The 19,803-nt window shown below is 39.6% G+C and overlaps 1 protein-coding gene across 4 annotated transcripts in view; it reads right to left on the bottom strand.

Annotated features, from left to right (window-relative positions):
• Positions 1–19,803, bottom strand: part of rabgap1l (RAB GTPase activating protein 1-like) — a 116,437-nt gene that overhangs the window by 38,301 nt on the left and 58,333 nt on the right. For 2 of the 4 annotated variants that reach the window (XM_037113838.1, XM_037113839.1), the window contains exons 14-16: positions 9,500–9,613; positions 2,438–2,512; positions 90–215 (exon numbers count right to left, since the gene is read on the bottom strand). In XM_037113838.1, the coding sequence (XP_036969733.1) occupies positions 90–215; positions 2,438–2,512; positions 9,500–9,613 (315 nt within the window). Of the gene's footprint in view, positions 1–89; positions 216–1,124; positions 1,252–2,437; positions 2,513–9,499; positions 9,614–12,524; positions 12,660–19,803 lie in introns of those variants that run through there. The other 2 variants (XM_037113840.1, XM_037113841.1) reach the window with 2 other exon arrangements.

Here is a 19,803-nt window from a genome sequence, read left to right as displayed (position 1 = left end):
TCGTCTTCTGAGCATGATGGAACCTTCCATTGCATTGTGATTTTCCATTCCATTACTTTTCCAATATTATCAAACATTGCATAACTAACCTGCATCAGCCTCTCCAGCTGGTAGAACTTGCAGTGAAGATCCTCAAAGTTGTTTTTATAGAGAGCTCTGAGGCCATACTCGTACATGATTTTCACCAACACGCAGAAGGCCTGTTCCTCAGGCATCTGGAAACACATGGATAACCATAAACTATAGCTATAGGAAGTAAAATGCTAGATCTGCTACCACACAGGAAGCTAAACTTGTTTGGATCTCTAAACCACATTTGTCACACTCAGTCTTCAAGACAAGAAACAGATTCATTTTTTATCTCCATCCGCACATCAGCTACGGTAAGGCAGTGTGATGCTTCCAGACCAGGGCTAAAATGTATCTGATGAACCCTCCCGCCTGCTTCTTAAAAAAGTTGGAAAAGAGGACAGAATATTTTTTCTGACATTATTAGACAGACTCTATATAAACGCTGCAAGAAAGAAGAAGAAAGTGTGAATGACATGAAGGGACGAATGTCATGGTGTTTGCATGTGTGCGCAAAATTATCTTTTTAAAGTGTCTCTCAGTCTTTGTGTGTTTGGGGGCGTGTGTGACATGAGGAAAAGCTTAAAGATATTTGCATGTGTGTGTCTATGCGGGTTTTCCTCCTCTCACAGACACACACACTTGCAGACGGTGAGGTGATGTTTAATCAGAGTGACAGTATGTGTTTGGGGCTGAATGGGCTCCTGCAGGTAAACCTGAACCCCTATTAATATTCCTGACATCTCCTCCATAACCTCTCCCTTCTTCTTCCTCCTCCTCCTCCTCCTCCTCCATAACTGTCTGCCTCCTCCCCCTCCCCTCCTCCTCCTCCTGTATAACCTCTCTTTTCTTTTACTGCTGCTGTACCCTTTATCTCTCCCCCTCCTCCCCTTCACCTTTACAGCCTCATCCCCCATAACTTCCACCTGTATTCCTCCACTCTCCTCTCTTTTACACTCCTGTCTCCTCTCCCCTATACCTCATGATGATAAACTCATTCATAGTTCTCCTCCATGACTCTCTAACCATCTCTCTGCAGCCCACTGCTTTCTGACCTCTTCTCTCTTCTCCACCCTTCTTCCTCTTTAACCTCTGCTGCCCTTGTCTTTTGGACCTCGACCAAACTTCAACCACTGTCTCTGCTCCTACTGGGACTCCCGCCTCCATGTGTCTCCTCTGTCTCTCTCCATCTGTCTGTTAAAACCTTCTGCAAATAAAATTTCTGGTACTTTATGCAGACAAGCAATACATTAAAAGAAAGACTACACAAAACAAATATATTCGTAACTATGTATGGGATGGGGTATACTGTATAGAGCAGGTGTTCTTTAAAACATGTGTCTGACTGTGACCTTGAAAATAACTCCCTCTTTTCTGCAATAACTGATTTGCTATAAACGGTTTTCATTCCAGCAGTTTGAAAACAACGTCTGTGGTTGAAAAGAAAGTTGCTGTCTCCCCCCCTCTCTCAGCCTCAATTCAGGCTGTTATATTGTGGTGGAGCTTTTATTTTGAAAGGAAGGGATGAGGGAAAGCTACATAAGCAAGTTTTTACATGAAGGAAGAAAAGCTATACTAATAGAGTGCTGTAGTAGTAAGTCCTAAAACCAGTCAGCATTTTTGCACATTCAGTTGCCTTGTCAGAATTGGGTTCCAGGTTAAAAGCCTGAAATAAGGTCTGAAGTTATCACAGGCTTAAAATATTAACACATTTGGTTCTGTGACATAAAATACATCATTAATGTCCCACAATTTGATTATAAAGCGCCTATGTGTCTTTAAAAGTACTGGTTGCTAACAAGTGGCAAAAAAACAAGTTGTCACAGACACTGAACATCATCATGCTCACAGAGTCTCATCTACTCACTCATCTGTCTTTACAGGCCGACTTTAGTTGCAAACTATTGTAACTCCAACGTGTATTGCAATTGTGTAGTAAGACATTTTGGTGATGTTTATAGTCAAGCATTAGCTTTTGAATTCTAGTGATTAAAAGATGCTTAAAAATCCCAAGTGATGTTCATCTACGCGTATCATACACTTGTGTTTGCCACAGATCATATTTTCTGCAGTAATCCAAAATCCAATGAAAAAATCTCATTGGGTTTTTGACTGGGGAACCAGGGTGATGCTAAATTCCTGGTTAGCCTGCAAGAATATGTCATCCCTACGCACTCTATGTTGTTGTTGAGAATGAATGTATGAGCATGAGTATAAAGGTATTATAGAAAATAGAAAATTGTAAAAAAAAAAAAAAAAAAAAGCTTGAGGTGATAATGTGTTGTTTGTGTTGTAGTCATCTATCTGGTGCATTTGTCATAACCGTGCGTAGGCATGCTCAGTGGATAGATAGATAGAGTTAACTCACGTGTAACAGCAAAACAGCAGCAAGGAAAGACTGACCCTGGCAGTAACCAATTTCTTCATCATACACAGAGTAGGCCTGTGAGAGAGTAAGAAAGAGAGAAAGGAAAAAATCAATTCGGTTATTATCAGCAAGACATCCATTTATAATCAATAGATGAATGTTGTACTGTTGGAAAAACTTAAACATTAACATTGATGTCAACATGAAAATGCCATTGCTTAAGCTGAGGATAGTCTGCCCTCTTTGAGCATTAAAACCTGATAAAAACACTTCAGACTGCCTACTGTGAGGATCAGTGAGTCTTGCAAATACCACATAACATAAAGCAACCACACAACTGTACAGATGCGCACATATGCTAATGACATATCCTGGTAATACTGGGATGCTTAAATAGTATACCATCATCATGGATGTGATGTAACTGATGGTGTGAATATTCTTCACACTGCTGGATGGTTAGTGCAAGTCTAAAAATGACTAAGGATGAATGATACTCTGTATATCATTTGTCTTGTACTCATAAAATCTGATCGACCCCTTTAAAATTCAAGTGCGCAAAAAGAGCAAATTTGAAGGAGTATGAGACACATTTCCTTCAGATGACTAAAAAATCTAAAATCCGTTACTATGAACATTATGTTTCCTGGCCTACAACTAGGGGAGTCACATTTACATACATGTTATCACCACCTTTGGGAAGTACATACTATCTCTTTTTTTGTCTGTTATTTCCCTGATTTCTCTAAACTTTTCAGTTGTTACATAAACATTAAAGAAAAAACAGCTGCAAAGTTGAACCAAAACAGTGGAGAGTTACCTGGTATGTTATAGTATGTTATGGTATGTTATGGTATGGTATGGTATGGTAGTGCGAGCAGAACAGTCATTCTTGAGTCATCCCAAAATTAATATGCTCTGGAATTCTGGCTAACATCTCAAAGCAAGAAACAACTACACTCTCCACCATCTGATCTTGAAAGCTTAGTATCTTGTTGATCTAGAGCATCAGCACATACAGAGGACACCTCCTTAGAGACAGTTTCTCTCCAGTTCCAATGTTTCTCTTTTTCAGAGAAGTTTCTCCAGGGACTTTCCCCTAGTCCCTGTCTTTGTTTTTTACTTTGTCAGTGGCAACCTCTGTCTCTTCTTTCATTATTCCCATCTCTATTCCCTAAATGCTGAGAGAACACCTTGTATCTAATAAAATAGCGCCAGAGAAATTATTTGACGAACAGAAAATCACCAAACTATCAAATGGAAATATGCTTGATCTTTAACAACATTTTACATTATGATGATATTGTGAACTTGTCAGAAATTGGAAACACTTGCTCATCAAATCCAGCAGCTACAACCTTACCAATCGTGTTGTCATGTTTGCCTGTGATCTACTACAACTCCTGACAAAGACATCTGGTTCTTTAGCTATAATCGCTCAACAATGCTCCCCAGCTCACCACTATGCTTTTGTGTGATGTTGCTGGGAGAACATTGTGTACCAGAGTTTTCACTCATCAGCTACCTACTGTGGCACAATAAGAGCAATTAATGATACAATATGTAGAAATTCTGCATTAAAATGTCTAAAAGAAGCTAGGTCTTAGCTATACAATTTGTTAAGTTGTGTACTTACATTATCTGAAATGTTTCCAACAATGTTAAAACCAAGAGAAATCACCAAGTTAACCCAAAGTAGTTTCATTAGGTTGTTGACACTACCACCAGGTTTGGGAAGTCAGAATGATACTAAACTGAACGTGAAGAAAACATCAAAACTTGTTGTTGTGAACATATCAGACAGATTTTCATCTGAAATGGTAGTTGTTTAATGGCTTAGCCTACAAACCTCTAGCCAGCTCTGGCTTGCAGCGTCTCTGTCCACAAACACTCTGCACATTTTTGTTATAGGTGGATAACTACATATTGTAGATTTAAGAGTGGAATCAAACAGCAAAGTTGTGGGCCAGACAGCAAACCAATGAGCAGAAACCTGCTATAAACCTCTGTCATGCAGAGTATCCTTACGGGTTCATTACTATGGGTGACCGCCTTCTCATTGTCACATTGTTTTCACGTTGTCATTTAAAACTTTGTGTAAATATGAAAATACACCTGGTTTTAAAATCAGTACTGCCTGTGCTCACTATCATGGCATCAGTACAACAATAATAAATGTATTTCAGTCACCAATCAGTCTGGTTGCTGTCTCCATCAACAACCAGGCTTGGCCATTACAGTGAGTACAGCAAGGAGAAGCCAGTCACGCCACAACATAAAACTTCTCACCGCTGCTGTAGTAAGAGCAAAGGGGGCCTGTCCAATATGAAAAACCTGGCTGGTTTGGTCATTAAAGTATGGAAGACTGATCAAAGAGAGTAACCTTCAGATGACCGTTCGGGAGAGATGCTGTCTCCTAACAGTCGGCAGTTGACACACCCCACCAATCATACTAATGAGCAAACAGACAAACCTTTTCACAGTGTAAACAAGGATCCAGGGAGAGGCAAACGTGTCTAAAACACTGACCTATTTGACCTACAGTTTTATTTTTTAGAAGGGGAATAACAACACACAGCTTCAACTCTTGCGTGTCTACATCCTTGTAAGACATACTGGCTGCCGACAGCAACATTTACACTGGACAGCAAATTCATGTGAATGCAATGTCTGCCTGAATGGTAGGCATCAGAGGGAACCACACAGAGGTGAACTGGCACACCCGACCTCTAGATAAGGGAGATAGCGAAACCGGCATCTCAAAAATGCTGGAGAGGTCAGAGGCACCAAAACTGAGCATGAATCCAGACAATAAGGACCCTGTACAAATGCGGTGGCAGCTGTACACCTCGTGGACTGTGTGAGGTTTGATGAAACACACCAATTTACTCTAACTTCTTCACATATATGTGTTTAATTTAGCTTTTATCTAGAGCCACTCAAAATGATTATGCTGGTAGCAGTTCAATATCTTCCTCCGAGATATTTTGTCACGATATTCATGCTTTGATGGACACATTAACTTCGGCTGCAGTCAAACCTCCATATATTGGGTTCAAAGATTGTCTCCCTCTTTCCGTGCTCCGAAAAATGAGGGTGGACATCCAGAGCTCCACTGCTGATCTGCTCAACTAATTTTGAGTTTTTACGTGGAGGAAATAGAGAAGTCTTGTGGAGCTGTCTGGAGTGTAATCTACAAGCTGACATGCTTGATGGAGTGTGGCATTCACATGTCCCCAACTCGGCTGGGAGGAGTGCATGCTGACAGATGGATGGGGGAGGTCCTGGTGGGTGAAATCTAAATTTGTTAGCCTGAGCAGATAATAGGCTCAGAGGGGTGGATTATTACAATCTATATGCATAGTTGTTCATAGATAATACAATTTCTTTTGCTTCTATACGTGTACAACTTTGGATTTTGAACTTTGTTTTGGTTCAAATAACCAGGGAATCCTGACAAAATGATTTTAAAAAATTAGGTTTATCCTGGAACAGCCAATAGGACTATCAGCATACGTGCTTAGAAGCATCCTTGAGCAAGTAATGTGAATGAAGGAAGAAGTTGCTTCCGCTGCTTCACATGGGGTTAACGGCCTGTCAGGTGCTCTCACAGTAAGGGTATCTAGTATCAGGAAATACCTCAGGAATACAGTGCAAAGTGTACTGGAACCCATGGATTAAGGCAACAAACATTACAAAATGAGTAACATTTCTGTGCCTCTTGAAAAGGACTCACATCCTCTGATCCTCTCATGTAACACTTTACACTTAATTAGGAAATAGAAAAAGTGACATTCTTTTAGATACACTCCATTGAATTCAGTAAAGATTATCTAAAAAAAGATGTGAAATTATGTAAATATTTGGTATTGATGTGGCATTTGGACTTAGTATTGTTAATCATAATCATTTAAATGTCTGTGAATTCTACTATTAACAAGATTACCTTTCAAATTGTGAATATTGCCTACATACAGTTGATTGCCCCCTCCCCCTTTTCTACACTGGCATGGTGCTTACAAGTATACATATATCTGATCAGGATGGTGGTCACTAGGATATGAGTAGGCATGCTGAATAATGTGTGCATGGAAACACTCAGTGATCACAGGGATACACAACATTAGCCTGGTTGATGAGGCGCTATTATGTTTGCTTTTCCCCCTGCTTTGTTTAAGTTCTGTTTATATGGAAACATAGAAAGTATTCTCTTTATCCATTTATCTAGGAGTCACAGGTTTTAATCCCCACACCAGCTATGAGAATAATGCTCTCCTCTCCCTGAAAACCAATTTTCCGTGTGCCCTTGAGTGAGGCAGTAAACCCCCCCACTGCCCCAGCAGGCCTTCTGAGTGACCACCAGTTGATATGTGAGGTTGTACAGGTTAGCTGGAGGTGTGACTGAGTGCAACATTAAGAGAATGAAACAGATTATCACTGAAAAAGAGCACAGAGCTCAGGTGACCTTCCCCGTAGAATAAATGTTAGAAAATAAAGGACTCCAGGCTTATTACTGAGTAAGATATGAAGATGAATATAAACTTTGTCCTGGATCCTCTGTGCCTGTAATCCACTCATGCCTCAAGATCCAACCAACCTTATCAGCAGCAAATCTACATGGATTTGCATACAAATGAAGGCTGGCTCGCCACTGACCTAGTTGGGTCCAGACTGGATGCTAACCCCTCCTGACAGGTTCTCCCAGAGCGCTGACCAGCCGTACTCCACTTCTGCAGCGCCAGGAAAATACAAAAGGAGCGAAAGTCCTACTTCATCAAATCTAAAAGTACCTTTGATCTTAATTAATAATAAAAACAAACCTTTTGTGATAATAAACTTTGTGTTTAATGTATGTACTCATTTCATCTGATTTTACTTCGCGCAAAATGGATTTCTGATGATTGCATGATTATTGAACGCAAGCTTTTCTCATCTAGTTACTGGTTTAGCTTATTAGAGTTATAGAAAAATGGTCTAATGAAGTCTAATGGCCGTAGCATTCTCCTGTTACCTTGTTAAAGTTGTTTGTCAGTGATAGTCATTTATGCTTATACATGACAATAACTTTATTGTGTCTGAACAATCTCGGTTGATAGTCAGGCTTTCCTTGTTTCTACCCAGAAACTTTTTGGCATAATCACTTCTTGCTATGCACAAGTCAAATATGCTTCAGTTAACATCCCTGATGTTAACATTGCTGATACAAGTGCAAATAATCTGCATGTTAACATTCAGAAAATTTGAATTGAGATTGATCTTTAATACGTTCACAATCTCTTCAGGTGAATCATGAAGATTACCATAGTTAATGTCCTCCAAACATCACAAACCTTGAAGAGCACATCGACTCAAAGTTAACATACAAATGAAGTGATTTACTGACTAGATGGATATGCTGATTGGAGGAATTACACTGCAACTCTTCCCTGAGTGAAGTTATCTAATTAAAGCAACAGGAGTTATAGCTTACACAACATAATAAATAAATGTTCTTTTCAAGAACATTTATTTACATTTTGCCAGATGTGGCAATAGAAAAGAAAATCCCTTTTTGACATTTGTTTACTTGGGGAAAAAAAAAATCAGCAATGATTTTCACACATAGCGTTTCTGTTTGTGATGGAGCTGTAAGATGTACTGTAGGGCAGTGCAAAGACACCTGTATCTAAGAAACCGTCTTGGTTGAGTTCACAGCTGCAGTGAAGCTAAGAGAAGGACAGTGACAGATATTAAGAGTGGCTTTAAGATATTACAGTAGTGCTGACCTTGGCTTTTGTCTGAATAAAATGTACCATGTGTCTCCACAGATAATTGCCTTGTGATGCAAATCCAATGGGACCTTCTTCTTACAGCACTTACCTTCCATATTCACCTTAATGAAAAGGAAGCAGTACTGCATGTTTTTATGGTACAGTATTTGAGCCATAAAAGGTCCACAGGAAGGACTGTTTAATGCTTTATGCGTAAGTTTGTATTGCCACAGGTCTTTAATATATCAAGGTTGCATTTAACACTTTACATTGTAAAGAGGGTTTTTACCTGGCATTTCTCTTGTAAGGATGTGTCTTCTTTTTATTAAACACACATTTATATTGTTGTACCTTGAAGACAGCAGAGAGGGCTTGACATGTGTTATTAAGTTACACGAAACATGAGCGCATCGCTCTTTAAAGTTAGGATTTACATAACATATTAGTGGCCATACTGCCATACCTCACCCACAGCCTTAAATTTACTGGTTTTTATTCTGTAACTAAATTGATTTTGCCTTTCGCCTTGTTTTCTCAGATATATTCTGCTGCAGTCACTACTGACAGCCTATAAATAATAACAAGCAGCACAACATAAACAACATGTACTCAGGTTCAGCCTAACAGTGTGAATCAGGACAAATCACTGAATTGTTGAGAGCCGTTAAAATGATGACTTTACTTCTGCCACTAAAAATGCCCAAACCTAAACCATCTATGGAAGACGACAGAGAGTTAAAATAAAATCATTCTGCAACTGAAAAGTCTATTTCTTGCCTATAACTTTGTAGTCATAAATCCCTTTTGGTGGCTAATTTGAGAGATATCTGCCACCTACAGAACAGCCACCACATTCTTCCGCTTAAAAATCTGGAAGGGAATATCAATGACTATCCACTGCGCGATGGGTATGTCCGGTATGTCATGTGTAGGAAGGGTTCAGGTCTCAGTAAAGGCGGCACTGTCAGTCATATAATGCAGAGCCAACCTGAAATGCCAAACAAAATTCTACTGGGTCTTGCCAAACCACAAAGAACAGAAAAAAAGAACTAATGGCTGGCTTTGTAAGAATGGGCACTAATTTTGCCTTACCAAACATCTCATAGCACTTGATTCTCAGCAGGAAAGTTTTCAAAGATGTTCAAACACAGCATGACAGTCTGCAAATCAAGATTTGCCTTCTGTTCTGTGATGTCATGAAAAAAAGCAAGGTATTGTGTGGTTCTGTATGATCCGGTGCCGATTTTATGAAATTCAAATATCTGATATCAAATATCAAATATCCATATTATTATATTATGTTATAGCTCACCTTGCAGATCTTATACAGTGAATCCTGTCCATCTCCATCAGAGTCCTTGAAGTAGTCATGTGCGGGGAAGGTGCGGTGAATATCCCGGGTGATGACACCTTCTTGAGCTGAGTCCTGTAAAACACAAAGATTGCACGCTTTAGACACATGACAACAAATGTCAAATTTTGAGTGGTTAGATCTTGTTTTCTGCTCTTGAGTTAGGGTAGAGCCCGTTCAAATTCTTGTGTTTTTCATGCACATTTCTAAATGTATTCACAAGATGACAACAGCAAGAACTTTTCCTGTCAGCATGCACAACTTTTGACATTTTCACTGATCACGCTCTTACATATCTTTTCTGTTTGAAGATGTTTCTACACAGTAGAAAAGAGAGGGAGTGTACCGTGCTGAACTCAGAACACAGCAATGACACAAAGCAGCAATACATTGCTATGTCACTGTTTTTGCCTCATTGCTCTTGCAACAGCACTCCCCAGGCCTCAGTCTGCACCATCTAATCCACAGCCACTGCAGTGTACACACACATATACACACACACCAAACACGCCTGTTTGTTTTCCTTTGTGCGCCTAACTCACAAACAGACATATAGTACTGTACATAGGCAGGCCCTTTGCTATCCCCCCCCACTTTCTTTTCTGCACATGCACACTGAGACATGCACATCGCAAACACTACCAGAGAGAAGACTGGCAGCAAAGAATTCTCCAACAACTCACTGTAAGCTGTAGATAAAGCAACGCTGAGCTCGACTGGCCTTGATGTGTGTTTGTGTGTATCACAGAGAAAATGTGTGTGAGTGTGATGTTTCATCTCGCTTGCTTCTTTCCTCTCCTTGTTTCCTAAAGTGTCTCACAGAGCGGCGAGGCAGTCTGCTACATGTTTGTGGAAAACACTGCAGAAAAAAATGCTAATGTGGTTAAAGGTTTTGGTCAGGAGGTCCCGTATTGCCCCAATGTAAAAAAACATTGAGACCCTAAAAGATAAAAACCCTGCAGAGCTCAAGGATGGATTCAAACAGCTCTGGTTAGGCAGGAGATTACAGAAGTTAGTAAGCTTTTCCTCCATCCCTTAAAGGTTCTATTTTCTTCAGGGTCAATTAAGTTCCTATCTATCTATCTATCTATCTATCTATCTATCTATCTATCTATCTATCTATCTATCTATCTATCTATCTATCTATCTATCCATCCATAATCCTGATTCCCAAAAAGTCAGCATGCTGTGAATAACACAATGCAATCATTTGCACACAAACTGTGTTTACTGCCCATGGTTTCATGAAGTGTTTTTGATTTGATGCTGTAGTGTGGCGCATGGTGCCAAGGGGTTCTATTCAAACTTTAGTCATGGGTGTTGTGATGTATTAACGAGAGGGAGGCCGACCTGCTGTTCATTGCTTGTTTACTGAGCCAAACTGCATCACAGAACAGTGTGCATGCACGCAGCACCTTGACCTGGCCTGGTTACACACATATCTAGCTAACATAGATCATGAGCATAGTTACCATACATTAACTAGCTGGTAAATCAGATATATGGTGAATCAATACACCACAGGTGTGTTTTGGGCAGAACATAAATCAAACCAATCCTTGTCATCCCCTATTCCCTTGAAGAGCCAGGTGTGCCAGGGCCGGATCTCAGTCTGTGGGATGGGTCATATGAAATATCATCCTGATCAATGATGGGTGGGATGAGAGGGGATAAATATGTCCTTAATGAGGAAAATATAAATGATATTACCTGCAGTGATGCTCCAGCAGCAGAAATGATATCTCTCTACATTAACATGCACATTTGCATAAAAGGAACAGCTGATAAAATACATTGATCCTTTTGAACTCCTGACTCGCCAACAGGATCGATTAGTATTTCATGTTAATTTATGTTCTGTGTACTGTGTTCTTCTACACCTCGAAAGGTCACATGCACAGTCACACACACACACACACACACACACACACACACACACACACACAATGAATAGTTTGATTGAAGCTGCTGGCACTACTGCGTGTAATGCTTTAATGAGATTTGTACTGTGGAGGTGGTGTGTCGTTCTGTGTATTATGTGTTGGAAATTGAGTTGAAACAGTTTTCACATTGCGTTCCTTCTGACGCACAAAAACAAGATGCAGCTCTTCAGAAATGAAGGCAGCGTTCTGTGAGGGGTTTTTCTCATGTGTTCATGGTTGTCTTAACCTGGCTGCAAAACTAATGTCCTAAAGGGGACAAAAGATTGATACATTACATTTCAAATTTTCATAAATCTTTGTTATGATCTATTGACCTTTAAAAAAATGTTTAAGCAAATGTTTGCCGCTTCTTTTTGTCTGCTGTGATTATAAACTGAATTACTGAATGAAACTATTTGATAACGTACTGCACTTCAGTGAATTCTGTTGTGGATTTTTCATGATATTTAATTAATCAATTAATTAATTAACAAATTAATTATCAAAATAATCTAGAAAATAACTATTAGCTGCAGCCTTCCTTACATCGAACCTGCTGTTTTACTTTCACATATAAAGAACATCCCTTAAATTCAAAGCCTTTGCCAAACGAGTTCACACAATGCTGTTTAAGCCAATTGCTATCACATAAATCTCCCTGTATTTCACTGTTTTTAATAGCTGTTTGATAGTGATGTAAAGACTGCTTTGCCAAAGCAGAAGGAGGAAGAAACCATAGCGATGGAGTAGGCTGCATGGGAGCTAGCCTACATAGGAGTATGGCACAGCCTATGGTGTCATAATTAAATCAACAGTGTTTGTGCAGTTACTCTCACTGCCAGACCAGGAAGACAAAATGTCTTTACTGCAGGTTTAAATGGCTACAGTAATAAATTGAGGATTGAAATACAACATTTTTCCTCAAAATATATATAGTATTATCTTCACAAAGACTAATGACAGTTAAAGTTAGAAACTGTGGAAATATGTCTTTCAATCAGTGGATATTTTACAAATACTTTGTCTTTTGAACATTGGCACGGTGTCGTTTCTTTGCTACTTACAGGAGAGCAGAGACTTCTGGAGGGCCACACAAAGCTCAGTTTAATTAATTGCTCAGCGAGTAATAACATTACTTTTAAAATAATTATAGGCTAATGATTAATGTATTACTTTTTACGAGTTAGCCTATCAATCACAAACACGTTCACAACACTGTAATTACCATGGCAACATCAGCAACGACCAGCAAGAATCTGGTTGACAGTGAAAGTTGTAAACAGTTTGATTTAATAAACCATGCATGCCTGTACTAATTAACAGCCTCATTACTCAAAGAACACCACAAAAAATGAGAGCGAGGACGTCCTCTACGCTTCTTAATCTCCTTTTTTCTCATTTTGAATCCTTTCTTTCCCTTACCCTCAATTTTCCCCTGCATATTTCTTTCTCTCCTTGAATTCTTTACCCCCATGTGGGCCCATACCCTTATTCATTCATCTTCCCACTTATCTCCTTTATTCTACATCACTATGCTACTTCAGCCTCATCTCTTACTGTATCATCTTTGCTACAGCCACCCCCCCCCCCCCCCCCCCCCACGCTTTCCTTTCCTTCCCTGTTATATATATTTCTGATTTCTTTCATCTTGCGTCCTTATCCTTCCCTCTTCCTTTCCTTGCCCCTGCATGTGTCCTCCAAAATATTTGCATCATCTCTTCTCATCTTCAATGCAGAAAGCAAACATGCAAAGACGTTTAAGCCCTGTGGTCTTGGTGTGCAGGCTTACAAGACCAGACTTTTCTCTTACATATTTCATGTGGCGATGCATCTTTCTGCTATGAAATTAAAAGAATGCAGGTTTGTATCTGCAGCCCCAGCCCCTGAGTCCCGCTCAGCTCGAAGGAAAAAGCTCATCCTGTACACACACAGATATAACAAACATGTATTCATATCTTTAAAGTTTGTCATTTATTATTATATGTTGGACCGTACAATGATGGAAATATCACTATGTTATCATCATCTCTGCATTTACCACTACGACACTCTGCAGCATAGAGAAAGTTGAAGCACCACAGCATCCTGCTGTACTATATTCAGTAGAGCGCAACTCAATATGACAATGTCAGTTGTTTCGGGAATAACAAAGCCATAGTCACTGCCTTGCTCTCCCTCACTGTCTCTGAAATCCATTTTTTTTAGGTGGATTCACTGCAGAGCTGATTAGTCCGTACCTTCCCTTTCTGCTTGCCAAAACAAGAGTTAAGAACTTTGAATGGACGTGTGAAAGTGCATGTATGCTGAAGCTGGCAGCACTTTGATCTCTGCAGGGAGGCTGAGGTGTTCAGGGAGGAACTGCGGCCTCATCAGGAGCATCAGTTCACGATCAGTGTCCCAGTTGCACATTCCAGTTGAACACTTAGGTGAGCGATGTCCACCAAATTGCCATACAACGATATATTCAGTGAAGTATCATGATGACTGCGTTTCTGTTATTGTGGCAGTGTAACTCAGAGATGCCGTAGTAGTTACTCATTAGTACACCATTGTAGTAACAACTGTTTCCCACTGAACTCACCCAAAAAGAGAAAACTGACAAGGATCCCTTTGCTGGATTTAAAACGGTCTTTGTCTCCACTCCACATGTCCATAAATGAGTTGTTCAGCCTCAAAATCATGATGGTACACTTTAAAGTAACACACCAACAGCAGCTCAACAGCAGAAAAGATACACAATGAATGTAACTAAACATCTTGGATACCATTTTTACCAGGGATCGATTATCAGCCTGGCCAATTACTAAAGATAATATTCAGAATTTTTCTGTCCGACTGCCAATAAAATAATCTAGTTTATGTTCTACTTTGGCTCTGATGCAGCATCCTCTCACACAATGTTTCACCCACAACACTAGCTGATTGGTAATGCATCACAATGAATAGCCAATGAAAAACAAAAGAGAAGCAATCTGCAAAGTAACTAAACATATCAAATACATGTAGTGGAGAAGAGGTTTAAAGTAGCAGACAAAGGATATCGTCATGTAAAGAACCTCAAAATTGTACTTAAGATCAGTACTTGAGTTAATTTCACTTAGGCTAATTCCATCACTGGTTGTCCAAAATTCTAAAACATTTCAACTGCAAATGAATATCAGTTCCAAAGTTTTATTATCAGTCTCCTTGATTTCTAATAATCAGTATCAGCCCTGAAAAAGATATAGCGGATTCCTCCAAGTCCATGTCAAACCCTAATCTTGCATTAGAAACAATACATTTAACATGCAGCAGAGTGAACAGGTCACTGGACCCTTTCTGTATTCATATAAGTATAGTTATATAGAGTCTTAATGTGGTGAATCCAGATGTTCACCCTTCCAGCCATGGCGTGGATAGAGGGTGGAACACCATAAGGCATCACCAGCTGATCATGCCCTGAAGCTGGAGAGGGATCTGGATGTGGTCATTGAGTGCAGCACTCACAGCTAGCAGTGAGTTGAGCATCATTGCACTACTGCTATCAACCAAATCTTCAGCCTGAAAATCTCCCCCCTTGCTACAGGTGGATCAATGGAACAGAGAGTCAGGGGGATCCTGAAGGCTGTTGTGTTTGTTCTAATTCCAGACAGGGTGGAGAGAAGGACGAGGATCTTTGGTTGTGATAATACCATGGTAGGAAAGGCGACATCATATCTGAAGAGAAGGCTATTCTTAGCTGCAGGTAATCCTCTTAGTTTTTATGGGTTGATCTTTTAGTTGCTGAGGAAGTGGCGGTTTGAGGTGGGATGATTTACACAACGCATAGCAGGAGGGAGTTTTAGGTTCTAATGGGCAACACCAGTACATGCAAGTTTCAGGTAGCAGCTTCACAAGAGTGTGTGAAATGAGGCCTATAGAGCTTGTGTAAAACAAAACCATATACACACATTCTTCAGGACATGGTGTATAGTCACCACACATGCACAAATGAACAATGATGAATGCATGGGAGAATAAATCTCAAAGCAACCCTCCAACCTCCCCCCTCTCACCTGCACATACATAAGCAGGAATGTTGCACATTAGCACAGACTCCCTCAGCATTTTGAAGATGACATAATAAATACAGAGAGATTAAAAAAGCATTAGCGCAGGCAGGGGATTACATCAACACAGTCCACCATCACTCTTAATCCAACATACTGTGTGCGCGCGTGTGTGTATGTGTATGTGTATGTCAGCATGTGTATTTTTCCTGTATTGTCTGTACCCATTAGATTTAGCCCCCGGTGGCTTTTAAACTGACTGACTGAAGGCAGTAAAAGAAGACAGAAAGGGAAATGGAAATGAGGAGAAAAAGAGTGGGAGAGGGAAAAGAGAGACAGAGACAGATCAAGATAGATAACAGAGATGGAAATAGACAGATGGAGACAGAAGCTAAGAAATACAGCGAGACAGAGATATGTACAAAGAGGGGAATGAGAGGCTTCCTCTAATTGTAGCCTGGGGGCTTGTTGGGCAGACAGTCCATTACTCAGACCTCACCGACAGGTAACCTACTTAACACAAGCAGCTAAAAATAAAAATCTGCTGATGTGTCCAAACTTGCACTCCACCTCCACATCCCACAGTATTTTATTTAACTAAACTGGCCCGACTGGTGAAAGCTGCCATAGGTTCACAAAGTCAAGAGGTTTTCCTCTGCAGAGCAGCTGAGTGGATACACAATACACACAAACAGGAGCATAACTCCTATGTCAATACACTCAAACCAGGTTTATTTATAAATCACTCTGCTGAGTCTTATATGAATGATCAGTTAAGTTAAAAAAACAAAGCTCTATGTGGTTTATTTTACAAAAATGTTTATTGACACATGGTGGTACAACACAGCTCTGTGGAAGAGGACCCACTCCCTCTGATGATATAAAAGGCTCAATCTGATATTGCAACACCACAACAATTCTTTGTTTCAGGTGATTAAACACTAGAGAAAACATAATCATATGCCATATTATATGCCATTTCTACTAGTAGATGCTACTAAATCTTCGACTAGACCTTTAAATGAAAGACATATGGGTTGCACGTGTCAGATCAGCAGGTAAATATTTGTGATCCAATTTTGGTTATGATTACAACATACAAGATCGAACAAGCTCCAAAGGCTGAAACGAAAACTGCTTCTGCTGAAACACTCGTAAGCAGCAAAGCAGTAAAAGGGCAGATGCTTGATAGAGGTATTTTGAATGTTAATCGCTGCCTTGGGAACTGTGACTTAATTTATATTAAGCTTGAAGGCAATACGAGCAAACACCTGTCATTTTATGATAAAAGCTGTTCATTCAGGGGCTACCACAGCTGACTTGACACCAGAGTTGTTCCATGTCAAGTGTGCTCTTGCAGCCAACTGGTTAAGTCCTCTGTACACTTATTGTTTACCTTACTGGCTATTAGGCTCTGTTGGCTTCCCCCTGTCCCAACAGGGAAGTAAAATGAAACCAGGGACCTTACAGTGCCACTGGTCACTCATCTGAGGCTAGCTGACATTGACCAGTGACCTTGGTGAGGTCAAGTCATGCTGTCCTGCTGCGAGTGCCCACAGTATCAGGTAGATAGGTTGAGTTTTTCCACTGAAAGGATACCATGTGGTAGTTACACTGGATCTACTACTACAGTATGCTGTGGTACAGTATCAGGACTCAGTTAGTCTGACATTAAGCAGGGGAAAATAAAGCAGACGGTGGCACTTTTAACAAACATTTCATCTCTATCCATCAACAGTGCAAAAAGAAACATCCAACAAAAACAATTACTTAGCAAGAACGCAGTCCAGTTTAAAAAGTCATGTCGAAACTGCTGTTTAACTGTTTTTAATCACACAAGTCTCACTCCATATATCACCTATAAACCTACATCAAGCCCAATGGCAAAAAAGCTGTTTTGAAGATATTTCAAATGGGGTTTTAGAGTTCCAGGAACTTCCTGGAAAATCAGTAAAAATGTTGATGACTCATCCGGCTCTTGAGGGCGTATGTTCATTTTTCATCCAATAAAAGGTTTTCTTTATTTTAAGATAGTGATTTATAAAATGAAGAATGTTGCCAGAGCATCATGTAAGGATTACCGTACAAAAATCACACCTTTATAACTTGTGCAAAAACACAACTTGATTCAGCGATTTGGGTGAAACTGGATCAGGTTTACGGAGAAAATATTTCCCAGTTTTCACTTGAGAAACTCTGGACTGAAAGCTGTTTACAGAGTTAACTATGCCGTAGCAACTAGCATGCTATTAGCCATTTCATGTGGACTATCTAGTATCTACATTGCAAATATTGTTCAATGTCATTTGACACTTTCAAAAAGGCCTTTGCTAAATTGCAGTATATGTTTAAGAACTGTGTTGACAGCAGTGGTGTTGTGGACTGCATCATATTCAGAGATGTTTCTCTCAGCTCAAGTCTGTAAATAGAAAGGACAAAAAACTAGAAACACTTTTCAGCATAAGGTCGAACAGCAGCACCTTTAAATATGACCTCAATCATGAACATACAATTGAATTTAGACATTTCTGAAAAGTCCCAAAAAATTGAACATTGTGAGCCTGATGTTATGGCACCAGCTTTAGTACTAGATTTGCCAAGAGTGGCTCTATATCTGATGACAGCAACACAATGAGTCAGAGATCTGACACTAATGACAGATGAATTGACTTTACAGGGTTTTGTGTGTGTAATAATGTCAGGGTTGTTTGTTAACATAAGGCGTGTTAAACACGAAATACAGTGAGGTCAGAAAAAAATATGCCAACACTTAAGAGTGTTTCACAGCACAAGGTGAATATGTCAACATTCTGCTGCAGAATCATGAGTCACTCTGTCCATCAACAGCACTGAATTCTGTCAAAATGTCCTTGAGCAACATAATGAAACACCTACCTGCTCTCACATTCTCAGTCTCTCTGGATTAAAGTGGTATTTAAATGCTTGAAATGTAAAAATGTAAATGCAGAATCTTAGAAGCAGTTTCTTCTCTCTCCCTATTATACCATTCTGGAGAGAACAGCAAGCTCTCAAGTTACCCTTCTCCTCTGACAGTGTTATGTAACTCCCGGGTGTGGAAGGGGCCCAAGGGTGCTGGCTGGTGAGCCCCTTGACAGAAAGTGAGCCATGCTTTGCTAAACCGATGAGGCTGGAGTGAAATACGCTGGGTTCAGACAGCTGAACACTCAGAGCCCACTAAGTCCTGAAGTGACAGTCCAGCCAATCAGAGAGGAAGCTGCTAGTGTTAAACCACTGGAGGCAACCTTGAAGACAGATTGCTGGGTATGAAGTCAAACTGTGTGCACAGAATAATTACAGGGGGAACACAGCTAGTCAGAAAACCTAAATGTTTAACTAAACAACTCAAGTAACTGCCACTTGTAGGGAAACAGAGATCACAGGATAAAATCAGCCAGTCTATACTGGAAAGCAATTGCTTCGGCATAAACAAGAAGACTGATCGGCATTTGATGACATGATTGTTAAAAAAAGCAGCCACTGTTTTGTCTGTCATATGAGGAAATTTCCAAGATATGTCTCAAAATTTCACAGTGCTCTGAGAATAGATTATATGACAATAAATACTGTGACATTTTGCAAAAGTATTTTCACCGTGGTAACTCATCGTTATGGCATATCATACCCTTGTGATCAAAGTTGCAAATCAGTTCACTTTATGGTTTTCTGTGTGAGAAATTTAATACACATGAATCTCTAAAGATATTTTTAACAATTCAACAATATTTTACAAAAACTGTGCCATATCCAGAATGTTACTTACTAGTCTTTTAGCCTTGAAATAGCAAAAGGGGACCACACACTAAGTTGGGCAATATTATCAGCTGATATAGGTCAATCCATGATATATCAGTGTCTGTGTATATGTTGTCGATATCGGCCCATATGAAAACCTGGGTAATGTATAATTAGTGAATTTTGAGTGAAGTTTAGTGTTACAATTCACTGATGTCATTTTAGACAGTAAAGTTTATTGTAGTAACTGTTAAATATCCTGCCTCCGTCACATATTTTTCACATTTACCACATTTGAGGGATCATCACAAAAAAACAGCTGCAAAACTGCATATTGGTCAGGCTCATATTCCCTATATTATTTTTATTGTACTTGTATATTATATAATTTGGAAAACATTCTAACATTGCCAACATATAATATCTGTCAGCAGAAATAAGACACATTTTCACTAAGAATGAAGAAAGAAAAACTACAGTTAGGTGATTGTAGGAATGAGTAAGCTGGGAAGTTGAAAACAATTGCACTAGCAAAAGGGTATCCCAACATTGTTTACAGTGT

Source organism: Acanthopagrus latus, chromosome 11, assembly GCF_904848185.1.
Source record: "Acanthopagrus latus isolate v.2019 chromosome 11, fAcaLat1.1, whole genome shotgun sequence".
NCBI classification, from domain to species: Eukaryota; Metazoa; Chordata; class Actinopteri; order Spariformes; family Sparidae; genus Acanthopagrus; species Acanthopagrus latus.
This window is presented reverse-complemented; position numbering and strand designations above follow the sequence as displayed.